The sequence below is a fragment of the Corylus avellana genome, chromosome 2, assembly GCF_965113065.1.
Source record: "Corylus avellana chromosome 2, dhCorAvel1.hap1.2, whole genome shotgun sequence".
Lineage (NCBI taxonomy): Eukaryota > Viridiplantae > Streptophyta > Magnoliopsida > Fagales > Betulaceae > Corylus > Corylus avellana.
The window spans coordinates 41,487,382-41,512,096 of NC_142491.1; the positions used below are offsets into that span (position 1 = coordinate 41,487,382).

At 38.8% G+C, this 24,715-nt stretch overlaps 4 protein-coding genes and 2 pseudogenes across 5 annotated transcripts in view; 4 read left to right on the forward strand and 2 right to left on the reverse strand.

Moving 5' to 3' along the window:
* Window positions 1-540: 540 nt before the first annotated feature.
* LOC132185029 (nicotinamide adenine dinucleotide transporter 2, mitochondrial) overlaps window positions 541-24,715 on the reverse strand; it is a 40,376-nt gene continuing 16,201 nt past the window's right edge. Inside the window, exons 5-9 of the mRNA XM_088514011.1 lie at window positions 2,672-2,784; window positions 1,615-1,709; window positions 1,290-1,378; window positions 1,092-1,186; window positions 541-972 (exon numbers count right to left, since the gene is read on the reverse strand). Of these exons, the coding sequence (XP_088370137.1) occupies window positions 736-972; window positions 1,092-1,186; window positions 1,290-1,378; window positions 1,615-1,709; window positions 2,672-2,784 (629 nt within the window). The 3' untranslated portion in view covers window positions 541-735. The remainder of the gene's footprint in view (window positions 973-1,091; window positions 1,187-1,289; window positions 1,379-1,614; window positions 1,710-2,671; window positions 2,785-24,715) is intronic.
* On the forward strand, window positions 4,931-8,318 carry LOC132167539 (LEAF RUST 10 DISEASE-RESISTANCE LOCUS RECEPTOR-LIKE PROTEIN KINASE-like 1.1; annotated as a pseudogene). The gene is made up of 4 exons (XR_015911603.1): window positions 4,931-5,727; window positions 6,109-6,141; window positions 6,619-6,870; window positions 7,029-8,318. The product of XR_015911603.1 is annotated as an LEAF RUST 10 DISEASE-RESISTANCE LOCUS RECEPTOR-LIKE PROTEIN KINASE-like 1.1 (transcript).
* Window positions 10,259-11,040, forward strand: LOC132167541 (uncharacterized). Its single transcript, XM_059578545.2, has one exon. The coding sequence runs from the start codon at window positions 10,432-10,434 to the stop codon at window positions 10,852-10,854; it is 423 nt and encodes a 140-aa protein (XP_059434528.1). The 5' UTR covers window positions 10,259-10,431; the 3' UTR covers window positions 10,855-11,040.
* On the reverse strand, window positions 12,332-13,692 carry LOC132173923 (nicotinamide adenine dinucleotide transporter 2, mitochondrial-like). The gene is made up of 5 exons (XM_088513397.1): window positions 13,660-13,692; window positions 13,475-13,569; window positions 13,151-13,238; window positions 12,952-13,047; window positions 12,332-12,832 (listed from the first exon to the last, which is right to left on the reverse strand). The coding sequence occupies exons 1-5, from the start codon at window positions 13,690-13,692 to the stop codon at window positions 12,626-12,628; spliced, it is 519 nt and encodes a 172-aa protein (XP_088369523.1). The 3' UTR covers window positions 12,332-12,625.
* Window positions 14,407-17,491, forward strand: LOC132173123 (LEAF RUST 10 DISEASE-RESISTANCE LOCUS RECEPTOR-LIKE PROTEIN KINASE-like 2.5). The gene is made up of 3 exons (XM_088513398.1): window positions 14,407-15,209; window positions 15,572-15,603; window positions 16,338-17,491. Exons 1-3 carry the CDS (start codon window positions 14,530-14,532, stop codon window positions 17,489-17,491), a joined length of 1,866 nt encoding a protein of 621 aa, XP_088369524.1. The 5' UTR covers window positions 14,407-14,529.
* LOC148587749 (cytochrome b561 and DOMON domain-containing protein At3g25290-like) lies at window positions 18,485-24,653 on the forward strand (annotated as a pseudogene).

The following is a 24,715-nucleotide window of genomic DNA, read 5'->3' on the forward strand; positions in this document are numbered from 1 at the left end:
CTAGTTTTTTCTTTTTTTTTTCTTTAAATCTCAATTCCGCTTGACTCGTTTGAAGCCAACTTTTCGGATCTATTGATTGGAGGTTCACTTCGAACCTAACGAATCACATTAAAGGGAATCTCCGGGGGTAAAATTGATTTGCCAGCCCTGATCATATTGGGATCTTTTGACCGTCAATTCACTGCTGACGTATTGAGGTGACATCTCAATTTCCACAGTGACAGAAAAGAAATTTCAACGGCTCAGATAAGAAATGATTTGAATGGCTTTTAATACTTTAAGCCACTTTCCAGTCCGACTTATTACCTTTACCCGAGTGAATTGAAAATATCAGGAAAGGGGGGATTAGAGGTATGTCATATTTCGGTACAAATTCATCAACTTTTTTTCTTCCATCATTCATCAAACCAAAAACACCCTCTAAAAAGCATTAACAAACGAAAATGTTTTAAAAAATTGAAGTGGTTTTTACATGCATACCTACAACACATTCAATTTAGAATTTTTAAGGCCTAGCAAGTTTATTTTTGTGTAATTTCTCTCCCTTTTTCAGCAGGACAAATTCAAGCTAATTGAGCATCTTTATTCTTGCAAAAAATTTCCCTAACGATACAGAGGACAAAAAATTAGTCAATCACTGTCTTGCTGTTAGCCGGTCTAGGTTAATTGGGTTTTATGATTTGCCGCAAATAGGTTGTCATGCTCTCCCCCAGTGCATCCGTTTTGGTGGTGGGTCTATGAATGCTTCTTGTCGGGAGGTATAACCTGCTCCAAGAACCTATGAATCATTTCATAACTGGTAAACGTAATAACAGCAGACGGAGTGGTTCTCAACAGATTAGTTGCACAACCACGGTAAAAACCAGGAAGGCCTTCCTTTTGGAACACCTTCTTAACGCAATCGATAACCCCGGTGTATCGGACTTCAGTATTTCTTGCCTGCCCTTGCTCTTGCAACCGGGAACGCACTACCTGATTGTTTGGATTTCAATACAACAGAAACAGAGCGTGAGAGAACTGGAAATGAAGAGTTTCTTGGGCAATTGGCCATACACTGCAGTTTAGCAAAAGAAGAGTCCAGCCAAATGTACCTCGTGTGGGTAAGTCATCACGGAGGCAAACACTTTTGCCACTGAAGAGGCAATAGCAACGCTCCGAGGACTCAACTTATCAACTGTTGTGTTACCTGACAATTTCAAATTTATATGATCAGCACCAACTAAATGTAGGAAAACACACAAGATTCCGGTATATGCAACCAGTCAAAGAAATAAACAAACCATCAGTACCTCTTTTTGCCATATAACTCTTGATCGTTTCATATGCAGGAAATTGAATTGCAACATGACTTATCCCAGCCAATGAAGGAAGAATGCCACTGTATCAAACCACAATATTATCATCACAACTTAAAAAACAGGGCATGACGATTTTGCTTTGTCAAATTAGCAGAATGGGTCTCAACCATTCCAATCAACTATTACTTATAACCAGCTGAAGTAAAGACTAGATAGCTGCTTGACTCGCCAAACATACTATGTTTTAAAGATTGCGAACCAGATACTAGATATGTCCAAATTTACATACTACATATTAAATTAAGGATGGACTTACCTATACAATCCCCGAATGCCTTCCTCGTGTGCAATTCTTGTCAAAGCAGAAAGCATGCTTTTGTAAGGAACCACGTCCTGCCTCATTCCCTGTGTCTGCATGAAAATGAAAAACAAATGAACATCCAGAACTACAACCACAATGACATGAAACAAAATGTGAAATGCAAGAAACCATGGGTATTACTAGCCATATCATGGCAATAGATTGAAACATCATTTTATCAAAGACAAAACATTTCCTGAACCAGGTTTTCAAGCACAGAATCATCAGGTAATATCTAAGATTTTAAGACCACTACTAAAACAATATTCTTAAAGGACAATGTTATCACCCATTTTGAGACCCCTAGGTCTTAGCTTTGGTGGAAAAAGGGCAGGACAGAGTCGCATAGGTCACAGATGGAATTCTTACCGTCCAATAGAAACAATGCTAACATCCACTTTAATCAGCCACAATTCAATAAATATGCAAAAAGAAAAATATCCATGGAAAAATTGATTTTGGGAACAGAAGGGGGTGATTTAGGGGATGAGAATATTAAATAATAGGTAACAGAAAGGAACCAAATTAAGGCAAAGGGATCACTAGCAAATCAACAAATAAACTCTGTTGCCCGTCCTACCATTTCATGCTTAATCAGCCCTTCATTCCATTATCGCAGGTTGTAAATTAAAAGGATTATAGCCAACACAATCTTGAGGGAAAAGAGAGAGAGAGAGAGAGAGAGAGAGAGAGAAAGGATCAACCATTGCAATTTGCAAGCATATCTTGAGCCAAAAAATAAGTTGGCAATGCAAACATTAAGAAAAGTGGGCGACGGTGAAATGAATCTTGCAAATTTGGCTTCGATTTTACAAATCCAATAATTATTAGTCCATCTATCAATCACCACAGGCCTCAGATGCCTATGATCCTCTATTCAAAAAGATATTGAATGACAATTCCTAGCAGCCCTCCACAGAATCTTGAGCAGGCCAATTCTGAAGAAAAAGATACTGTATTTTTATATATTTGGAGGGACTTACAAACATAAGCACGCCCAAGCCCAACTTACTTGTAGTCTGGTCTTAACAACCCACAGTGGATTTGTTAAAAGGGCAGTGGCAGCTCGAGCACTCGCAGCAGCTATCATATGTGCACCAATCGTGAGTTCATTCCCGCTATTCCCTATTAAAAGGGAAATGAAAAACACTATGCCGACTCTAAAAACTTGTTTATCACAATTTATGCAGAATTAATACTATGAAGCAATAAACAATTCAATCACCCAAAATATATAAAGTAATAAAGAGGTAGACACAGATATTTTGGTTATGAAAATGAAACCTTTTAGAAACTGATTTAAAAGTAAAACCTCTCCGAAGCAGCCAAATTCAGAAAATCACTATCAAAAGATTATCCAGAGATTACGGACACTCGGGACACTTGCAACCCTTTGCAAGACTTTAGTTCTGTAAGATCGAGAAGCCTACAACTCGTCTACTTGCTCACAATCTTCTTCAACGTGATTCACCTTTACCGGACACTTCCGATAGACTTCTTAACTATAAATTTATCAAAGGAATAACTAAAACTCTAAGAGATTCAATTTAACGCTCACTACATATGATCTCTCTTAGTACAACCTCTAACAAACTCTCTAGGGGCGAAAATTCGTGACTTTCTCTTCTATAATGATGTATATATATCAGTAAATCAAACCTTAGACCTGGGCTCACTAAAAACACGTTTTTTGGGCATAATAGGTACGGGGTGTCTGGACAGGTTAATGGGCTATCCGGACAGGGCTTTGCGGTGCAAAAATAGAGTTTCTAGAAAGCCTGTCCGGACAGCCTAGCACCGTGTCCGAACATGGCCTGCAGTGGGGAGAAAACAACATTCTAGAAATGCTGTCTAGTCTTGATCAACAGCTCTGATCGATATGCGTTTGTGGTCCGATTGAGCTTAAATTTTGCAGGGACGTTCATAACACATGAATGTACATTATGAACGGTAAAGATTGGATTCTGAGCATTCTATGTCAATATTTGAGCCCGTAAACAGTAGTCTCTGTATTTTTGGAATTGAATTAAGTCAACACAAGAACTAATAGGAAACAATGAATTGAAAAAGAAATCAACCAAACAACCCATTAAAATTCAAGTCTTCTTAACTCAAAAGTTGATCTAATGGTTTGTAGACATTGCCACATCAAACCAATTGTATGCAAGTAGAGGATGGAAGTTGAGTATCTAGCATTACCTCTTTTCTTCAAATAACGTTGTGAGTGGGGCCTCTTGTCCTAACAACTTGCTTGAGCATAGGTTTTAGAAATAATGATATAAGGAGGACTAGAATTCTTCAAATTGTGATGCGACTTTTAAAATTACCATTGAATTTGATATGGTCACTATTGAATTTCGATCTATTGGTAATTTTAAAAGACACTTCACATTTGGTAGAAGTCTAAAAGGATTATATTCCTCCTAATCCCTTGTTTTAAGGACATAGTTGACTTGTCAAATTATGACTAATGTTGATTAATGGATATAATTCTTGTTTTCTTAACATGGCGCCCATGAATACTTGAAGGTTTGTTCTGTCTCACATAGTAAATAGAAAAGCATGTAGTAGGAAGCATATGTTTTTCAAATGTTAGGAATACATGCCATATACGTGACAGTTTTAGATTGAGTTGTCCATTCCTCGTATTATAATTGAAATTGTTGCATTATTAAACCAGTTGTCTGTTTTATTTAGAGAGAGCACCCAGAAAATAAAAGAATGGCAAGTATTACTTCACCATCATTGTGTTCCGGTGTTCCCTGCTTGTCAATACGTTCTGTTTACCCCGTCTCCTACTGAAAAGCTGATTGTTTGATTAACGTAAATCAACTTGGTACCCACCACCATGTTACGACTTTTCAAAGACGCCAATGCTTTTCGTCTTTAAACTGCTTTCTGCTTTCCTTTCCACGCCACCCGAAACTTTTCCCAATGATTGTGGACCATATAACAATTTCTTTTGTTCTATTACTTGAAAGACGCGTTATACAATTATCACCACCATAGTCTAATCTTCTTTACCTTTATTCAAAGGTTCACACGAGAATTAGAGAGGCAATACATGGGTGATCACTCATGATAGATCTTTTTCGTTTTGGTTTTGAAGAGTCAAGGAGTCAAGTCTTTGTAATGCGGGTCAATAAGGAAGATGGGTAGGAAAATCCCTCTCCTCAGTACCATCTTCGGCTGTGGTATTAAAAATTTCCGAAAGCACAGGCCAATTATCACTTGCTATAATCTCAGCCTTGTATTAATTACAAGTCTTCTCTATCCAATTTCCAAGTCAACTACCGTGTTAAACTGATTAACTAAATGTTATATAGTGAAGAAACAAGGAAAGACGTTATTTCAATTTAGAGCAACAAGTTGTTGGTGGTGTTCTTTGTTTTCTCCGGTACTGAATTGAGATTTTCGGGATGGCTTCTGTCTTTCTGTTCGTTTTCTTTGTTCTCTCACACTTCGTGCTGCTTCTTTCGGCTCAAAAAGAAGAAGGGGGATTCGCCCAAAGATGTCCAGAGTTTCACTGTGGATATCTGAACGTGACTGGCTTTCCATTCACCAATATGTCAAACCCAGAATGCGGTGTTAACATAGTAGACTGTCAGGGTCCGTATCCAATGATCAAGCTGAAGGACGGTGGAAGACCATATGAATTTCTAGGCACCTTTCCGAATAACTCCACCATACGTATGTTTGACAAAGAGCTTCGGCATCGTAGATACGAATCCTTAACCAATTTGAGTTTTCCCAATTCTTCGCTCATCTCTTTTGAAATCGCCACACCTATTCTGACCTTTTTTAAATGCAAAAAAAGCGATCCCTATATTCATCCCCCTCCAAATTTTAAAACAGAGAGTTGCAGTGATGAGTATAATATCTTCTATAATGATTCAAGCGTTGGTGTTCCCAGTTCTCTTTCTAGATGTTCAATTATTCAGCTCCCAAAGAATCCGAATCCAGTTGATGATACCCTGTTTGCACTTATAACAGCTGAGTTCGACCTCCGAGTGAATGTCACTGAAAAATGTAAGCCCAACGAGCTTCATTGTGATGTTGCAAAGAAAGGTATAAAAATAGGAATAACACAGTAATATTTGGGGATACATTAATCATGAAAATGCATACAAATTTCTTTTTATTTTTCTTTTTACGTTTTATTTATTCCTAATACATGTGCTGCTAGTATGTCTGTTCCATGCTATAAGCCACTCCTATAAAGCGATAGCTTTAGCTGATTTGGATAAGTGTCAATTTTTGATTATGAGTAATAGTAATAATTAACTATGTTGCAATGAAACCCATATGAGATACATATATATGAGCGGGTTTTGACATTGCTTTTTTACTAACCCTGTTAAGGGATTCAAAGGCTGCCAATTTAGCTGCTTCACTTCATTCCTCATTTTTTTAAACTAACATCTTTTATGTTCGTCTCTTCTGTTGCAGAGAGTCACACAACGCAACTGGCGATAGGATTAGGTGAGATACCTCTTCAATCAAATTTCTTGTTGAAAATTGTTATTCACTTGTGATTGGACAGCCTATGGGAGTAAAATTATTCCATATTAAAGTAGTATTATGTTATTCATCACATCTAAGTTGCTAGTTCCAAGCCTTTTTTATTTTCTCCTCCACTGCGTGTGGCTAGTTGTCAAAGCTTTAGCTTTAGAGCACTAAATTTGTAATTTTCATGCAACGGCAAATTTTGCCGTCTGCCATCTAATGGGTCCTTTTGTCCAAGGCTATATCCTAGATGATGGCCAGGTTCAAATGCCAAAAGTGAATGATTAGGATACTATCACAACACTTGTAAAGAAGTAGTCAATTTTTCAAACTTGTGTCTTTCATGCGTAAGTTCTATTGTGTAACCTTCACTAGAAAATTTTTCGATCTCATGAATTTCCTCCATTGCTTCTTGTCAGTTGACACTTAACTCCTTCCTTTACTCTGCTTTAGGTGTCGGATGTCCAGCCATCATAATAATTTGCGCTTTCTTTATTATGCGGCATTATTATAAGACAAAATATGCTTCTTCAAACATGCTGGCAAAGAATGCTAATTCTGATCCATCCTCAAGATCAGACCTGGAAGGGGGGAGTCTCTACTTTGGAGTCCCTGTTTACTCCTACAGCGACCTTGAAGAAGCGACCAATAATTTTGATACTGAAAAAGAACTTGGAGATGGAGGCTTTGGAATTGTCTACTATGGTAAGATGATTAACACAATATTACTTCACTTTCATCCTCACCTAAATTATAGTTTAAACTTTCTAAGCAAAAGCGCAAAAAAAATAACAACATAAAATTAAAGAAAGAAACAGAGACTTGGCATGCATCTTGATACATGGGCTAATTCTCTTAATTAGGCAAACTCCGTGATGGGCGGGAAGTTGCAGTCAAGCGCCTATACGAGCACAACTACAGACAAGTAGCACAGTTCATGAATGAAGTTGAAATCCTCACCCGCTTGCGCCACAAAAATCTAGTCTCCTTTTATGGCTGCACCTCATACCGTTGCCGTCAACTTCTTCTTGTATATGAATATATTCCCAATGGCACTGTTGCCGACCATATTCATGGAGAACGAGCGACGCCGGGTTCACTCACATGGCCTACTCGTATGAGCATTGCCATAGAAACTGCTTCTGCATTGGCTTACCTCCATGCTTCTGAAATCATACATCGTGATGTGAAGACTAACAACATTCTCCTCGACAACAATTTTTGCGTCAAAGTTGCAGATTTCGGGCTTTCTCGGCTGTTCTCCAATGATATCAGCCATGTCTCAACAGCTCCTCAGGGAACTCCAGGCTATCTTGACCCAGAATATCGTCAATGTTATCAGCTTACTACTAAAAGTGATGTTTACAGCTTTGGGGTTGTTCTAATCGAGCTCATATCATCTCTGCCAGCTGTTGATCTAGCTAGGCATAGGCATGAAATTAACTTGGCTAACTTGGCCATAAACAAGATTGAAAATTCTGCATTCCATGAGTTGATCGACCCACATCTTGGATTTGAGTCGGATAAAGAAGTTGAAAGGATGACCATTTTGGTGGCACAGTTGGCTTTTCATTGCATACAACGGGACAAGGAAACGAGACCTAGCATGGATGAGGTCTTGGAGGCTTTGAAGCAGATTCAAAGTGGTAATGATGCGCCGGAGGATCAAAAGAAGGGATTTGATGATGATGTGATCGTGAATGTAAAGCCACCAATTTCGCCGGAATCTGATGAGGTTGGGTTGTTGAAGACTAAACAGCTGCCACCTTCACCAATTTCTGTGAACACTAATTGGCCTAGGATGTCTACTACACCTAATATCAGTAGCTAAATTCTTCTCCATGCTGCTACGCTTTCGAGTAGGGATAAAAATATGTTTAACACTCCTTCAGACGCAAATGAGTGTGCTTTGAAATTTCATTTTCTTCTCATCTACTCGTTCTGTGTTGTTCATGGAAGGCATATATCGTTGATAGGTTAAAGTTTTGGGGGAATATACATAATATGAATGGAGTTATTAGTATCATTCATATATATATAGCAGAGATTTCGGATAATTTGTTTCACTGCTTTTTTGCACTCTACCATGTATCAAATAAGTTGTGGATTGTATGCATCGATGTGTAAATACTTTACTTGTTTAGTGTTTGTTGTAATGTCCAAGTGAGCCATTCAATGATTGGAGCTTAAAGAAACTTATCTACGATTCAACAAAATCTTCAAATTTTGTCTTATCGTATTTAAACATGTTGCTCACCCATCAATCTGTTCCATATCTGCTCTGGAAGCGAATTTCTTAACAACCTTATAAACAGATTCGTCGATCAAAATCTGAAACTGTTCGCGAGTACTGCGTTCAGGTATCTCAGAAAGGTATTGCAATCCATCCATTGTTGTAACGCCACCGGATTTCTTGGCGGATTTCGCTTGGAATTGCAATCAGAAATTGACCCTACTCTGTTTTGAGAGCGCTGGATTCCACCAGAAAATTGTATAAACGATTGTGGGTTAGTTGGGAATCGGGAGGAATGGATTGAATGCCTCTTTTCACGACCCAAACAAATAGAATTTTACTTGCAAAATGCACCCTTCAAGTTCAACCATTGAAAGCCCAGTCCTTGCTTTGAAATTGCCAAAAAAAGAAAACAAAAACCCATCACTGAATCTATGAAAAAGTTGATAACCCATTCCCAACGTTAAGCATATGCATATCCCTTTCTCCCTCTTATACTCTTCTATTAGGATCAATAGTGGGAAGGATCCCCCTATATAACCCTTCCCTATGTTTGTATTTGCTTAGAAAAAAAAAAAGCAATCAAACCCCTCAAAATCCTCACTAACTCTTCCCACCAAGAACTTCGGACTACTATATATTAAGCTGAAGTAGCATAATTGTTCTTAGAGTTATAATTACGCTATTCTTAAAGTTAAGTAATAATAGTAATGTCTCATAGATTTCGCACAAAAAAAGCAAAAAAACAGATGAAAAGTAGCGGTGTCAAGTGTTACACAAAATTTCCAGCCGTCGATCTCATCCTACGTATGCAAACCGAGATACAAACACTAAATTCAATCTTGATCGTCCGTTTTCTCTCCCCAAAAGTAATTTGACAAGTGGCAAAAACATCTCGGCCGATCGAGATTGTATAGAAACTTCAAAATTTTCGATTTTCAACTCGGACTGTTGAGCCTCCTTTGATCTAAAGCCTACAAGCTTTATCATGCTCAACTCATTATTACTGAGAAAAACACACTCAACTTAGAATTGTACTCCTTTGTTTTTTTCCCGCGTGTTACATTTAACTTAGTATTTCATTCCATTTCTCCAATGATAAGCCTCATGCATGTGCATCCTCTTCTTTTCCTTTCTAGTTAAAAAAATCCTGTGGAGTCTGTGGTGATGGCCAAAACATAATATTCCATCTTCTTCATCCAACCATCTTCAGGAATCGCAATTATTAACTACTTAGCCGGCCGGCAACAAAATTGTATAGCATTACAAGTGTGACTTTGTGACCCTATAAAATATGCCATTACTCATCTTCAGGTCCCTTGACCTTCATAAACCTTATTTAAAAAAAAAACAATAAAATAAAAAATTATGGCATAATTTGGGTGGTTAGAAAGAAGGTCAATAATGACTTTTGGGTGCTTAGTTGGGACAAGTGAGTGGAATTGAGATCTCCTAAAATTCCTTTTAAATTTGAGATTTTTAAATTTATAAATTTCAATCATCCATTTCATTTAGCGTTTAAAATAAGTCATGTTTCAATATTTAATAAGGAAGTTACTAAACTTATGTTTCCTGGGTACGTAACTTTCTCATTAAATACTAAAATATGATTTATTTTAAACGTTTAAATGAGATAAACGACTAACAATTATAAATTTGAGAATTTCAAACTTTTTTTAAAAAAATTCTATACTTTACCGATCCGAAGCGAGCGAGTAGTAGTGGAGAATGCCTCTTTTTCGGAACCCATACAAATGGAATTTTACTTGGAAAATGCACCCTTCAACCATCGACCGCCCAGTCCAAGCTTCGAAATTGCTGAAAAAAAGAAAAGAAAAAGAAACGAAAACCAATCAGTGATTCAAGGGAAAAAGATGATAACCCATTCCCAACAATCACATCCTTTTCTCACTCACTCCCCCACCATCATTTATTAACCACCTCCAAATTTCAAACCCCACTGAAATTCAAGAAACCCAGGAGGAGAAAACGGGCGAGAGAGAGAGAGCAAAGAACCAGCTGGGCATATATACATGGCAACGCTTCAGAAGTTCAAGCTGCTGGCGACCCAGTGCGGCGTGGCGCCGAGCCCCACGCGAAGCCCGAGGACGAGCCCTGTTGTCCAATTCCGTCGCCGCAAGACCACTCTCCGAATGCTGCTCGGCCGCCGATCACCTCGCATGGCTCACCCACTAATCCCTCCTATTTGTTCTCCGCAAAAGAAGGAGGACAAGGATTTGGTGGCGGCGCAGGGACACAAAACTCTCAAGGACCTCTTCGGGTCTTCGCCGCCGTTCGGAGACACGAAAGAGACGAGTGTCGGTTCGATTGTGAGCGGCGGTTTGAACGTTTGGAAAGCCGGAACGGCGTCTCCGAGGCCGGCCTGGACGGGTTTCCGGCACAGGGCGCTGTTGAGAAAGGCTTGGCGCCCCGTGCTGGTTACTATTCCGGAGTAATAATCATCTGGGCATTTACTTAAATTTATTTCCTGTAATAAATTCGTGAACATAATATGTTATGTTCCGATGGAGCATAATGCGACTCCCATGAAATTGTCTCAAAAATTTTTGTTAATCAGTCCGATGTATTTGTGTTATTGCCATTTGCCATGCAACTTGGGTGAGTTTGTTGTAATTTTTATTTTATTCAAGGGGCATAAATGGTGCAAAATTGATCGAACTATTTCTAATTACTCTTCAAAGGATTGTCTGCAACGTTTCTAGTCCTGCGGAAAGCTTTTCTTCTTCTTCTTCTTCTTCTTTTTGCTTAGATTTGTGTGTGTGTTCTTGTCCTGTTTCGTCTTCTTTTAGGGACAAAAGGTGGAGCAGCAGCCGTGGAAAGTGAAAGTTGTTTGGACTACGTACTACGACTGTGGCTCGTGGGAGACCAGAGAATCCTCTTCCTCCCAAAAAGCTTCAACCCTCCCACCTCGTAAAGAGGGAAACAAAGATACGGCATGCTCACGCAAATCCAAATTAATCTTGCACTAGTACGTACTATTGTGTATAACTTGTTCATCAAATTTTAGCTCAATTTTATTTAAATATATATATATATATATATTTTTTTTTAACTACTAAAAAAATAGGTATATCTCATTCTCTATTTTAGTTATACGTAATTATCTTATTTTATTTTATTCTTTCAACAATCATAATTTTTAAAATGTGAGAGAATGATCTAATTAAGAAATAATCTTCTTTGATTTTGTTGGGTGTACCATGCTCAACAAATTCGTTTGAGCATGATCTAATTAAGAAATAATCTTCTTTGATTTTGTTAGGTTTTCTTTTTTTAAATATTTATTTTCTTTAAATCTCAGTTCCACTTGACTCGTTTGAAGCAGACTTTTTGGACCAGTTGATTGGATTTTGGAGGTTCACTTTGAACGTCACGAATCAAATTAAAGGGAATCTCCGGGGGTAAAATTGATTTGCTAGCTCTGATCTTACTGGGGGATCTTTTGACCGTCACTTCACCACTGCCGTATTGAGATGACATCTCAATTTCCACAGTGAGTGACAGAAGAGAAATTTCAACGGCTCAGATAAGAAATGATTTGAATGGCTTTTAATACTTTAAGCCACTTTCCAGTCCAACTTATTACCTTTACCCGAGTGAATTGAAAATATCAGGAAAAGGAGGGATTAGAGGTATGTCATACTTGGGCACAAATTCATCGACTTTTTTTTTTTTTTCTTTCTTTTTTTCTTCAATCATTCATTGAACACAAATGATCAGAGCATTGTTTATTAAATCATTCCCCTTCTCAATTTTGTTTTCTGTTTTCAAAACAAAAATACTCAAAATGAAAACACAAAACACTCAACTATTTTCACATTTATATTACATCAGAACACTTTTTCAAACAAAAAAACACCATCTACAAAGCATTAACAATCGAAAATGTTTTAAAAAAAAATTGAAGTGGTTTTTACGTACATACCTACGCATTCGGTTTAGAATTTTAAGGCCTAACAAGTTTATTTTTGTGTAATTTCTCTCCCTTTTTCAGCAGGGCAAATTCAAGCTAATTGAGCATCTTTATTCTTGCAAAAAATTTCCCTAACGGTACAGAGGACAAAAAATTAGTCAATCACTGTCTTGCTGTTAGCCGGTCTAAGTTAATTGGGTTTTATGATTTGCCGCAAATAGGTTGTCATGCTCTCCCCCAGTGCATCCGTTTTGGTGGTGGGTCTATGAATGGTTCTTGTCGGGAGGTATAACCTACTCCAAGAACCTATGAATCATTTCATAACTGGTAAACGTAATAACAGCAGACGGAGTGGTTCTCAACAGATTAGTTGCACAACCACGGTAAAAACCAGGAAGGCCTTCCTTTTGGAACACCTTCTTAACACAATCGATAACCCCGGTGTATCGGACTTCAGTATTTCTGGCCTGCCCTCGCTCTTGCAACCGGGAACGCACTACCTGATTATTTGGATTTCAATACAACAGAAACAGAGCGTGAGAGAACTGGAAATGAAGAATTTCTTCGGCAATTGGCCATACACTGCAGTTTAGCAAAAGATGAGTCCAGCCAAATGTACCTCGTGTGGGTAAGTCATCACGGAGGCAAACACTTTTGCCACTGAAGAGGCAATAGCAACGCTCCCAGGACTCAACTTATCAACTGTTGTGTTACCGGACAATTTCAAATTTAAATGATCAGCACCAACTAAATGTAGGAAAACACACAAGATTCCGGTATATGCAACCAGTCAAAGAAATAAACAAACCATCAGTACCCCTTTTTGCCATATAACTCTTGATCGTTTCATATGCAGGAAATTGAATTGCAACATGACTTATCCCAGCCAATGAAGGAAGAATGCCACTGTATCAAACCACAATATTATCATCACAACTTAAAAAACAGGGCATGAAGATTTTGCTTTGTCAAATTAGCAGAATGGGTCTCAACCATTCCAATCAACTATTACTTATAACCAGCTGAAGTAAAGACTAGATAGCTGCTTGACTCGCCAAACATACTATGTTTTAAAGATTGCGAACCAGATACTAGATATGTCCAAATTTACATACTACATATTAAATTAAGGATGAACTTACCTATACAATCCCCGAATGCCTTTCTCGTGTGCAATTCTTGTCAAAGCAGAAAGCATGCTTTTGTAAGGAACCACGTCCTGCCTCATTCCCTGTGTCTGCAAGAAAATGAAAAACAAATGAACATCCAGAACAACACCACAATGACATGAAACAAAATGTGAAATGCAAGAAACCATGGGTATTACTAGCCGTATCATGGCAAAAGATTGAAACATCATTTTATCAAAGACAAAACATTTCCTGAACCAGGTTTTCAAGCACAGAATCATCAGGTAATATCTAAGATTTTAAGATCACTATTAAAACAGTATTCTTAAAGGACAATGTTATCACCCATTTTGAGACCCCTAGGTCTTAGCTTTGGTGGAAAAAGGTCTGGACAGAGTAAGCATAGGTCACAGGTGGAATTCTTACCGACCAATAAAAACAATGCTAACATCCACTTTAATCAGCCACAATTCAATAAATATGCAAAAAGAAAAATATCCATGGAAAAATTGATTTTGGGAACAAAAGGGGGTGATTTAGGGGATGAGAGTATTAAATAATAGGTAACAGAAAGGAACCAAATTAAGGCAAAGGGATCACTAGCAAATCAACAAATAAAACATGGGTGTGACTCATGAGAGATCTTTTTCGTTTTGGTTTTAGTCATCATCAAGATTGGACGATTGAAACCAGCCGCATTGATTTTCATCAAATTTTTTGGATGTTCAGAGGCTTTGAAGAGTCAAGGAGTCAAGTCTTCGTAAATGCGGGTCCATGAGGAAGATGGGTAGGAAAATCCCTCACCTGATCAGTTCAATTAATCTTCGGCTGTGGTATTAAGAAATTTCCGAAAGCACAGGCCAATTATTATCACATGGGTACCCCCGACTTGCTCTATTCTCATATTGCAAGTCTTCCATATCCAATTTCCAAGTCAACTAGCGTGTTAAACTCAGAAACTAAATGTTATTTAGTCAAGAAACAAGGAAAGACATTATTTCAATTTAGAGCAACAAGTTATTGGTGGTGTTCTTCGTTTTCTCCGATACTGAATTGAGATTTTCGGGATGGCTTCTGTCTTTCTGTTCGTTTTCTTTGTTCTCTCACACTTCATGCTGCTTCTTTCGGCTCAAGAAGAAGAAGAAGGGGGATTCGCCCAAAGATGTCCAGAGTTTCACTGTCGATATCCGAACGTGACTGGCTTTCCATTCACCAATATGTCAAACCCAGAATGCGGTGTTAACATAGTAGATTGTCAGGGTCCGTATCCAATGATCAAACTGGACGGTGGAAGACCATATGAATTTCTAGGCACCTCTCTGAATAACTCCACCATACGTATGTTTGACAAAGAGCTTTGGGATCATAGATGCGAATCCTTAACCAATTTGAGTTTTCCCAATTCTTCGTTCATCTCTTTTGAAATCGCCACACCCATTCAGACCTTTTTTAAATGCAAAAAAAGCGATCCCTATATTCTTCCCCCTTCAAATTTTAAAAATACGAGCTGCAGTGATGAGTATCAGATCTACTATAGCAGTTCAAGCGATAGTGTTCCCAAGTCTCTTTTTGGATGTTCAATTATTCAGCTTCCAAAGAATCCGAGTCCAGTTGATGATACCCTGTTTGGACTTATAACAGCTACGTTCGACCTCCGAGTGAGTGTCTCTGAAGAATGTAAGCCCAACGACGAGGGGAAACTTTATTGTGGCGTTGCAAAGAAAGGTATAAAAATAGGAATAACACAGTAATATTTGGGGATACATTAATCATGAAAATGCATACAAATTTCTTTTTATTTTTCTTTTTACGTTTTATTTATTCCTAATACATGTGCTGCTAGTATGTCTGTTCCATGCCATAATCCACTCCTATAAAGCGATAGCTTTAGCTGATTTGGATGAGTGTCAATTTTAGATTATGAGTAATAGTAATAATTAACTCTGTTGCAATGAAACCCATATCAGATACATATATATGAGCGGGTTTTGACATTTCTTTCTTACTAACCCTGTTAAGGGATTCAAAGGCTGCCAATTTTGCTGCTTCACTTCATTCCTCATTGTTTAAACTAACATCTTTTATGTTTGTCTCTTCTGTTGCAGAGAGTCGCATAAAGAAGATACTGGCAATAGGATTAGGTGAGATACCTCTTCAATCAAATTTCTTGTTGAAAATTGCCATTAGCTTGTGATTGGACAGCATATGGGAATAAAATTATTCCATATTAATTAAAGTAATATTTATGTTAACCATCACATCTAAGTTGCTAGTTGCAAGCCATTTTTATTTTCCCCTCCACTGCGCATGGCTAGTTGTCAAAGCTTTAGAGCACTAATTTTGTTAGTTTCATGCAGATGGCAAATTTTCCATCTGCCATCTAATAGGATTAGGTGTGTAACATTTTTCTTCTTGTTGATATTAGTTGTCACGTTCATATTCTTTGTCGATATTATTCCATCTGGTGGTGATCTATTGTTATCTTCAACACATAATTTCTTCCGAGGGTGTGGCTAATTATGAAATCTTTTGTAATGATATAAGGTTCTCCAAACAGTTTTCGTAATGACTCCACTTTCTCCATTTTAATCGTTCTAAGGATGTATTATATCCATTGGAAGACTTCTAAACTTGTTATCAAATTCTATTCAAACTTCCGTGTTGCATTTTTCTTAATTCTAGACCTGTAATACACAATTTTTCATACCTCATGATTTTCCTCCTAGTCTCCTTCTCTGGCAATCAATACTTCTTCATGTCTTCTCTGGTGTCACTACAAGAAAATATTTGGAATCACACTCTCAAGGGGTAGTTTGAGTTAATTAGTCTCGTTTATGCGCCACATAACTTATTAATGTCTATTCTTTGATTACAGCCACTTTATTTGCTGGAATTGGAGTTGTGATGGTTCTAATCTACTGCGTGATCAAGAGAAAGTGCTCATCCAATCAAATTATTTATTTTTGGAAAAAGAAAAGTCTAAATCATAAGACTGTCCAAGACTTTCTAAGAAATCATGGACCTCTTACTATTAAAAGATACAGTTATTCAGATATCAAGAAAATGACCAACTTCTTTAAAGACCAATTAGGGGAAGGGGGCTTTGGTGGTGTCTACCAGGGAAAATTAAAAGATGGATGCCTTGTGGCAGTGAAGGTTTTGAAGGAATCTAGAGGTAATGGAGAGGAATTCATTAACGAGGTTGCAAGCATTAGTAGGACCTCTCATGTCAACATTGTCTCTCTTATGGGCTTTTGCTTTGAGGGCTCTAAAAGAGCTCTCATCTATGAGTTTATGCCCAACGGATCTCTAGAGAAGTTTATATATAACAAAAGTCTTTCAAAGTCTACTCGACGATTGGAATGGGAGACATTATACAACATTGCAATTGGCATTGCTCGAGGATTAGAGTACTTACATAGAGGTTGCAGCACAAGGATCTTACATTTCGATATAAAACCTCACAATATTCTTTTGGATGAGAACTTCAGCCCAAAGATTTCTGATTTTGGCCTTGCAAAAATATGCGCAAGAGAAGAGAGTATCATATCAATGTTGGGTGCTAGAGGAACTGCAGGATATATAGCTCCAGAAATATTTTGTAGAAATATTGGAGGGGTCTCTCACAAGGCAGATGTTTATAGCTACGGAATGATGGTTTTTGAAATTGTTGGAGGAAAAAGGAATATAGATGTCGAAATTGATCGTACCAGTGAAATATTTTTTCCGCATTGGATTTACAAGCGTCTTGAACAAAATGAAGATTTAGGACTGCAGAGCCTTATGAATGAAGAGGATTACAAAAGTGCAAGGAAGATGATAATAGTGAGTTTGTGGTGTATACAGACTGACCCTTTAAGCCGGCCACCAATGAGCAAAGTTGTGAATATGTTAGAAGGGAGTCTTGAATCCTTACAAGTACCACCCAAGCCTTACTTGTCTTCGCCATCACGATCACCGGAAGATTCTTCAACAATGGTGTCAATACAGTGTGATTCTATAATGCCTTCAAATGCATCTTTTCTTTAAAAGGAAATTTTAATGTTAAGAGTAGTAACTAGCATCTTTTGTGAACTGCATCAATGATTGGCTTGTTGATGCGAATTACAATTAAAGACATTACCATTTTTGATCGTCTTCCTGAATCTATAATGTTGTGAGTCCTGGTAAATATGTAACTACATACCCATTATAAATTATGTTTGTATAATAATTTAAAACTAAGAGGAAAGGCCCACTACACATTACACAATCTCAGAGGCACTTCAAAGTAACCAGACTCTTTTTACTTCGTGAGACAAACACCGCAATTGACTTTTGAAGCTTAGTTGAAGTAAATAGAAGCTCATTATAATTTGTAACCATTTTGCAAATTGATCTGAAAGTTCATAATACTAGATAATTAAATTTAATTAAAAAAATGCTTGAATATTATAATTTTTATTACAAGTTCATATTACTGAATATTAAAATCTTATATTATTTAAATGAATTAAGGGGGGGGGGGGGGGGGGGGTGTGAAAGGTTTTAAAGACTATTGATTTTTATTTAAAAGATATTATTTGGGCTGACGTACCCAATAAAGGAGGAGGGATTTTGTCATTTATGTACCCCCTCTTCCATGCACCAAGAGTAGCAACAAAAAGTAAATGTTTTTTTTTTTTTAATTATTATTATTAATAATATTTTCTCAAATAGAAGGGTTTATTTTCACTTAGCATTGCCGTCTTGATGCGATTTCTTCTGTTTATATTGATCAATTTATCATAAACTATGATTTTGAGCTCTCAATGGGCAAGAACAACACAAACCAAAAAAAAAATCAGCACATCAGTAAATTGGAACTTCGGCTACACGAACTCAAAATTTCTTCAGAAATATCACAATCATAACAACTGGCATGAATACGTTAAATTGTTAATTAAACAATTAAATGTTCTTTCTATCAACTTCAACTTACGAGATAATATCCGGTGATTTTCGAGAGAACAAAGGGCATGGCAAATGTAATTAATTAGTTACATGATTTACTGTGGAAGCCTTGAGGATCCTTATTGTATATATATATACTCCACCTCCAAAACCAAAATAATTCCGGGAATTGGATCTCTTTCTGTTACATTCAACACAATTGGTAGGCCTTGTTGTACATGTGGAGCGGTGGTGGGGATCTTAGCAGTGGCTCTGCTGGTCGCACCGGGTGAGTCTCTGAACTGTAATTGGCAGAAGTTCACAAACAAGGAGGTGGAGGCTTACCCCAACTGTGCCAAACGCCCGCATCTGAGCGCGTGCCTTCACTGGAGCTACAACGCGTCCAATTCGTCTCTGTCGATGGCCTTCGTGGCTCCGCCGGCCAAGCCCCAGGGCTGGGTGGCGTGGGCCATCAACCCCAGTGGGACCGGCATGAGTGGGTCCCAAGCGCTGCTGGCCTTCCAATCCAACGGCCTCATGACCATCCAGACCTACAACATCCGCTCCTACATTTTAAGCGAGTCGAGTACGAAGCTGGTTTACGAGGCGTGGGACATTAGCACCGAGGACTCCAACAGGACCATCAAGATCTTCGGGAAATGGAAGCTGTTGGGTGGTCCCTCTTTATGTGGGGACCAACCCACGTGGCAGCAACACTAAGGGTTTTAAAACCCTTTGTGTACTATATATATACATCTCTTTCTTTCAGAGAAAGAGAACGAGAGAAGAAAGAAAGAGGCGTGCGGCGCAGGGAGGAAAAGAAAAAGAAAAAGAAGAACATCCGTCAGAGATTGGAAGGTCGTTTGTGGTTCGATCTTGATGCAATTTTAGAGTGTTGCTCCTGACGACGAGTGCTACGTATTGACTGGTGTCGATCGTTGGAATTCCTCTCCAATCGTTTGGTTGCTAATACCTACTTGGTGAGATCTTTCTTTATTCTTGTTGGAATCCACTTTAGGGTGATGAATTTATGTTTAATCCAAGAATGTATGTATTCTTGATGTGGTGATAACCTCTAGATATTTCTCTAGGGAAGACAAATTGTAAACCCATTATTGTTGATAGTGGAAGATTTAACTGGACTAGGTCCCGTGGTTTTTACCTTCGCATTGGAGGGTTTTCCACGTAAAAATCTTGGTGTCTTGTTTGTGGGTGTGCTTGATTATTATTTTGCTATTGTATTACTATTTAATTTGCACAAAGAGGGGTAGATTAATTCCGCTGAGCATCTGCAATTGGTGTTCACCCCTAACAAAGTGGTATCAGAGCTTTTGGTTCATTGTTTGTGTGGAGTTCTTGTGTGAATTAAATGGAAGAGTCATCTAATAGCATGGTTAAACTCACAGCTTCCAATTATTCAATTTGGAAGACTAGGATGGAAGATATTTTGTATTGCAAAGAATTGTTTGACCCCATTGAGTTGAAAGGTGTCAAACCAGCTGCTGCAACCAACGATGATTGGAAGAAATTGAATAGGAAAGCCGTTGGATATATTAGGCAGTGGGTTGATCAAAGTGTCTTTCATCACGTAGCCAAAGAAGTTGATGCATATGGTCTTTGGCAGAAGTTAGAGAGTCTTTATGAACGAAAGACTGCTCAAAACAAAGCCTTTGTGATAAGAAGGCTTGTGAATTTGAAGTACAAAGATGGGCATAGTGTTACGGAGCATCTGAGTAATTTTCAGGGAATGTTGAACGAGTTGTCTACTATGAAACTTGCACTAGATGATGAGGTGCAAGCATTACTTGTGTTGAGTTCTTTGCCAGACAGTTGGGAAACCTTGGTGGTGTCACTCAGTAATTCGGCTCCCAATGGTGTGATAACTATGGGTATGGTAAAAGACAGCATGTTCAATGAAGAGGCAAGAAGGAAAGAGCAAGGTATTTCTTCTCATTCAGAGGCACTTGTTATAGAAAGGCGGGGGAGAAGTAAAAGCAGAAAACCTCACAGGTATGACAGTCGTGACAAGTCAAGAGGAAAGTCCTATTCAAAAATGGACATAAAATGTTTTCACTGTGGCAAGCCTGGGCATATAAGAAGAGATTGCAGAAAGTTTAAGAGGGAACAGTTGAAAGGAAAAGACGAAGAACGTCAAGAAGAAAAAGACACTGCAGCAGTTGCATCTGATGGTGATGTGGTATTTGCTTTTGATGAAGCTTATGCTAATCTCGCATGTGATGAATCTACGTGGGTAGTTGATACAGCAGCATCTTTTCATATTACTCCACATAAAGATTTCTTCTCTTCCTACACCAGTGGCGATTTTGGTTGGGTTAGGATGGGAAATGAAGCAAAGTGTAAAGTTGTGGGCATGGGAGATATACAGCTAGAAACCAGCATTGGGTGCAAATTGATTCTCAAGGATGTCAGGCATGTTCCTGAAATGCGCTTCAACTTGATTTCTATTGGGAAACTTGATGATGAAGGCTACCACAATTACCTTGGAGGTGGACAGTGGAAACTGAGCAAGGGTTCTCTTATCTTAGCCAGGGGAAAGAAGACCAACACTCTCTACAAGACAGCTGCAAGACTAGTCAAGGGAGATGCGATTGTTGTTGAGAATGAAAACTCCACTGAGCTATGGCACAAAAGGCTTGGTCACATGAGTGAGAAGGGACTTCAGATTCTCGCCAAGGAACAGCTCCTGCCTAATAATAAAGGTACGTCACTAACGCCCTGTACTCATTGTCTTGTTGGAAAACAAAGAAGAGTTTCATTTCAAAAATCTTCTTCATCAAGAAAGTCTAATATTCTTGATTTAGTTCACACTGATGTCTGCACTATGAACACTAAAACTCTAGGTGGTGCACTTTATTATGTAACTTTTATTGATGACCACTCTAGAAAGGTATGGGTGTTTGCTTTGAAAACCAAAGATCAGGTATTGGGTGTGTTCAAAGTCTTTCATATGAAGGTTGAAAGAGAAACTGGAAGGCAGTTAAAATGCGTCCGTGCAGACAATGGTGGTGAATACAGAGGACCGTTTGAAGAGTATTGCAAAAGCCATGGGATCAGGCTTGAGAAAACTGTACCCAAAACTCCGCAGCATAATGGAGTAGCAGAGAGAATGAACAGAACCATCTGTGAGAGAATCAGGTGTATGCTCTCTCATGCAAAATTGCCTAAACATTTTTGGGGTGAGGCAATGAGGACAGCAGTTGACTTGATAAATCTTTCTCCTTCAGTTCCTTTGGATGGTGACATTCCTCAAAGGGTTTGGACAGGGAAAGATGTTTCTTTTGAGCACTTGAGAGTGTTTGGCTGCAGGGCATTCGTCCATATTCCTAGAGATGAGAGATCAAAGCTTGATAGCAAAGTCAAGCAATGTATCTTCATGGGTTATGGGCATGAGGAGTTTGGTTACAGACTGTGGGATCCAGTTAATAAGAAAATCATACGAAGCAGAGATGTCGTATTCTTTGAAGATCAAACCATTGAAGACTTGGATCAGAAAAAGGCAGAGTCTCTGAGTGAATACCGTGTTGATTTGGATCCAGTTATTCCTCCTTGTGTGATGCATGATGAACACATGGGAGATGTACAAGAAGAACAGGTTGATACAGTTGGTGAAAATGGTGAGCCTACAATTGATAATGTGGAGTCAGAAGAGCATCTAGAGCAAGCTTCTTCAGAACCAGCCGCTGAGATTCAGTTGAGAAGATTTACCAGAAACCGACAGCCTTCCAGAACGTACTCGGTCAATGAGTATGTGTTACTTTCTGATGGGGGAGAGCCAGAAAGTTATCAAGAGGTTATGCTACATGACCAGAAAAATCAATGGTTAGAAGCCATGCAAGACGAGATGAAATCCTTGCATGAGAATCACACATATGATTTGGTGGAACTGCCTAAGGGCAAGAGAGCACTCAAGAACAAATGGGTGTTCAGATGCAAGATTGAACCAAACAGATCACAGCCAAGGTACAAGGCGCGACTAGTTGTAAAGGGGTTCGGTCAAAAGAAGGGCATTGATTTTGATGAAATTTTCTCACCCGTGGTAAAGATGTCTTCTATCAGAATTATTTTGAGTTTGGCTGCCAAAATGAATTTGGAGATCGAACAGCTTGATGTGAAGACTGCTTTCCTTCATGGTGACTTGGAGGAGGAAATTTATATGGAGCAACCAGAGGGGTTCACAGCTAAAGGCAAAGAACACTTAGTGTGTCGGTTGAAAAAGAGCTTGTACGGACTCAAGCAGGCACCGAGACAGTGGTATAAGAAGTTTGATTCTTTTATGGTTGATCATGGGTATGAGAGAACTACAGCAGATCATTGTGTGTTTGTGAAGAAATTCTCTGATGGAGAATTTATTATCCTCTTGCTGTATGTGGACGACATGTTGATTGTTTGTCGTGACACTAGTAAAATTGACAGACTGAAGAAAGAATTGAGTAAGTCCTTTGCTATGAAGGACTTGGGACCCGCAAAGCATATCCTTGGTATGAAGATCTCTCGTGATAGGAAGAAAGGAAAATTGTGGCTATCACAAGAGAGTTATATCGAGAAGGTATTGGACAGATTCAACATGAGCAAGGCAAAACCGGTGAGCTCTACACTTGCAGGTCATTTGAAGTTGAGTTCAAAGCAAAGTCCTACAAGTGAGAAAGAAAAGGATGAAATGAAGAAAGTGCCCTACGCATCAGCCGTGGGTAGCTTGATGTACGCCATGGTGTGTACGAGGCCTGATATCGCTCATGCAGTTGGAGTTGTTAGTCGGTTCCTTTCTAATCCTGGCAAAGAACATTGGGCAGCTGTGAAATGGATTCTCAGGTATCTCAGAGGTACTTCGAGAGTATGTTTGTGCTTCGGCAGTGGTCAACAGGTGCTTGATGGGTTTACAGATGCAGATATGGCTGGGGATATTGATTCTAGAAAATCTACTTCAGGGTATCTGATTACTTATTCAGGGGGAGCAGTGTCATGGCAGTCCAGATTGCAGAAGTGTGTTGCTTTGTCTACCACAGAGGCAGAGTACATTGCTATCACTGAAGCGGCCAAAGAATTGTTATGGATGAAAAAGTTCTTACAAGAACTGGGTCTACAGCAAGAGAGGTATGTGCTTTACTGTGACAGTCAGAGTGCCATCCATCTCAGTAAGAATTCAACTTTCCATTCAAGATCGAAACATATTGATGTTAAGTGTCATTGGATTCGTGATGCACTGGAGGATAAGCTGTTACAGATTGAGAAAATCCATACTGATGATAATGGGTCAGATATGATGACTAAATCGTTGCCTATGCAAAAGCTTGAAATTTGCAGAAGCGCGGCGGGCTTGGTGGAGCCCCCCACATAATCGGGAGGGGGAGATTTGTTGGGTGGTCCCTCTTTATGTGGGGACCAACCCACGTGGCAGCAACACTAAGGGTTTTAAAACCCTTTGTGTACTATATATATACATCTCTTTCTTTCAGAGAAAGAGAACGAGAGAAGAAAGAAAGAGGCGTGCGGCGCAGGGAGGAAAAGAAAAAGAAAAAGAAGAACATCCGTCAGAGATTGGAAGGTCGTTTGTGGTTCGATCTTGATGCAATTTTAGAGTGTTGCTCCTGACGACGAGTGCTACGTATTGACTGGTGTCGATCGTTGGAATTCCTCTCCAATCGTTTGGTTGCTAATACCTACTTGGTGAGATCTTTCTTTATTCTTGTTGGAATCCACTTTAGGGTGATGAATTTATGTTTAATCCAAGAATGCATGTATTCTTGATGTGGTGATAACCTCTAGATATTTCTCTAGGGAAGACAAATTGTAAACCCATTATTGTTGATAGTGGAAGATTTAACTGGACTAGGTCCCGTGGTTTTTACCTTCGTATTGGAGGGTTTTCCACGTAAAAATCTTGGTGTCTTGTTTGTGGGTGTGCTTGATTATTATTTTGCTATTGTGTTACTATTTAATTTGCACAAAGAGGGGTAGATTAATTCCGCTGAGCATCTGCAATTGGTGTTCACCCCTAACAGAAGCTGCCGGCGAACACGGAGAAGGTAAACCAGGTTTTGCAGGTGGGTTGGGCAGTGAGCACACAAGGCTACCCGATGCTACACGACTTTCAGGAAGAGAATTTGATGGCCAAAGGGACCCTGCAGTTGGTCCCCAAGAGGCTACGGCTATCACCCCTGCTTCTGCACCCTCTGGCTCTGCTATTTCACCTGCTAGCGGGGCTTCAACAGTTATAGGGGGGTTCGATGTGGGTCTGTTTAGTGATTCACCAAAAAATTAATATATATTCCAAATACACGTTTTATTATTTCTACCAAAACTAATATTTTTGGCTACTTTTGA

What these genes read in the sequence shown, in the direction of transcription:
- LOC132173923 (XM_088513397.1), bottom strand. Translation starts at nt 13,692, where the DNA reads ATGATGTTTCAATCTTTTGCCATGATACGGCTA. An exon ending in GGCATTCGGGGATTGTATAG is followed by an intron (nt 13,239 to 13,474) that starts GTAAGTTCATCC and finishes GGTTTGATACAG; the next exon opens with TGGCATTCTTCCTTCATTGG. An exon ending in AGAGTTATATGGCAAAAAGG is followed by an intron (nt 13,048 to 13,150) that starts GGTACTGATGGT and finishes TTGAAATTGTCC; the next exon opens with GGTAACACAACAGTTGATAA.
- LOC132167541 (XM_059578545.2), top strand. Translation starts at nt 10,432, where the DNA reads ATGGCAACGCTTCAGAAGTTCAAGCTGCTGGCGACCCAGTGCGGCGTG.
- LOC132173123 (XM_088513398.1), top strand. Translation starts at nt 14,530, where the DNA reads ATGGCTTCTGTCTTTCTGTTCGTTTTCTTTGTTCTCTCACACTTCATG. An exon ending in ATAAAAATAGGAATAACACA is followed by an intron (nt 15,210 to 15,571) that starts GTAATATTTGGG and finishes TGTTGCAGAGAG; the next exon opens with TCGCATAAAGAAGATACTGG. An exon ending in GATACTGGCAATAGGATTAG is followed by an intron (nt 15,604 to 16,337) that starts GTGAGATACCTC and finishes CTTTGATTACAG; the next exon opens with CCACTTTATTTGCTGGAATT.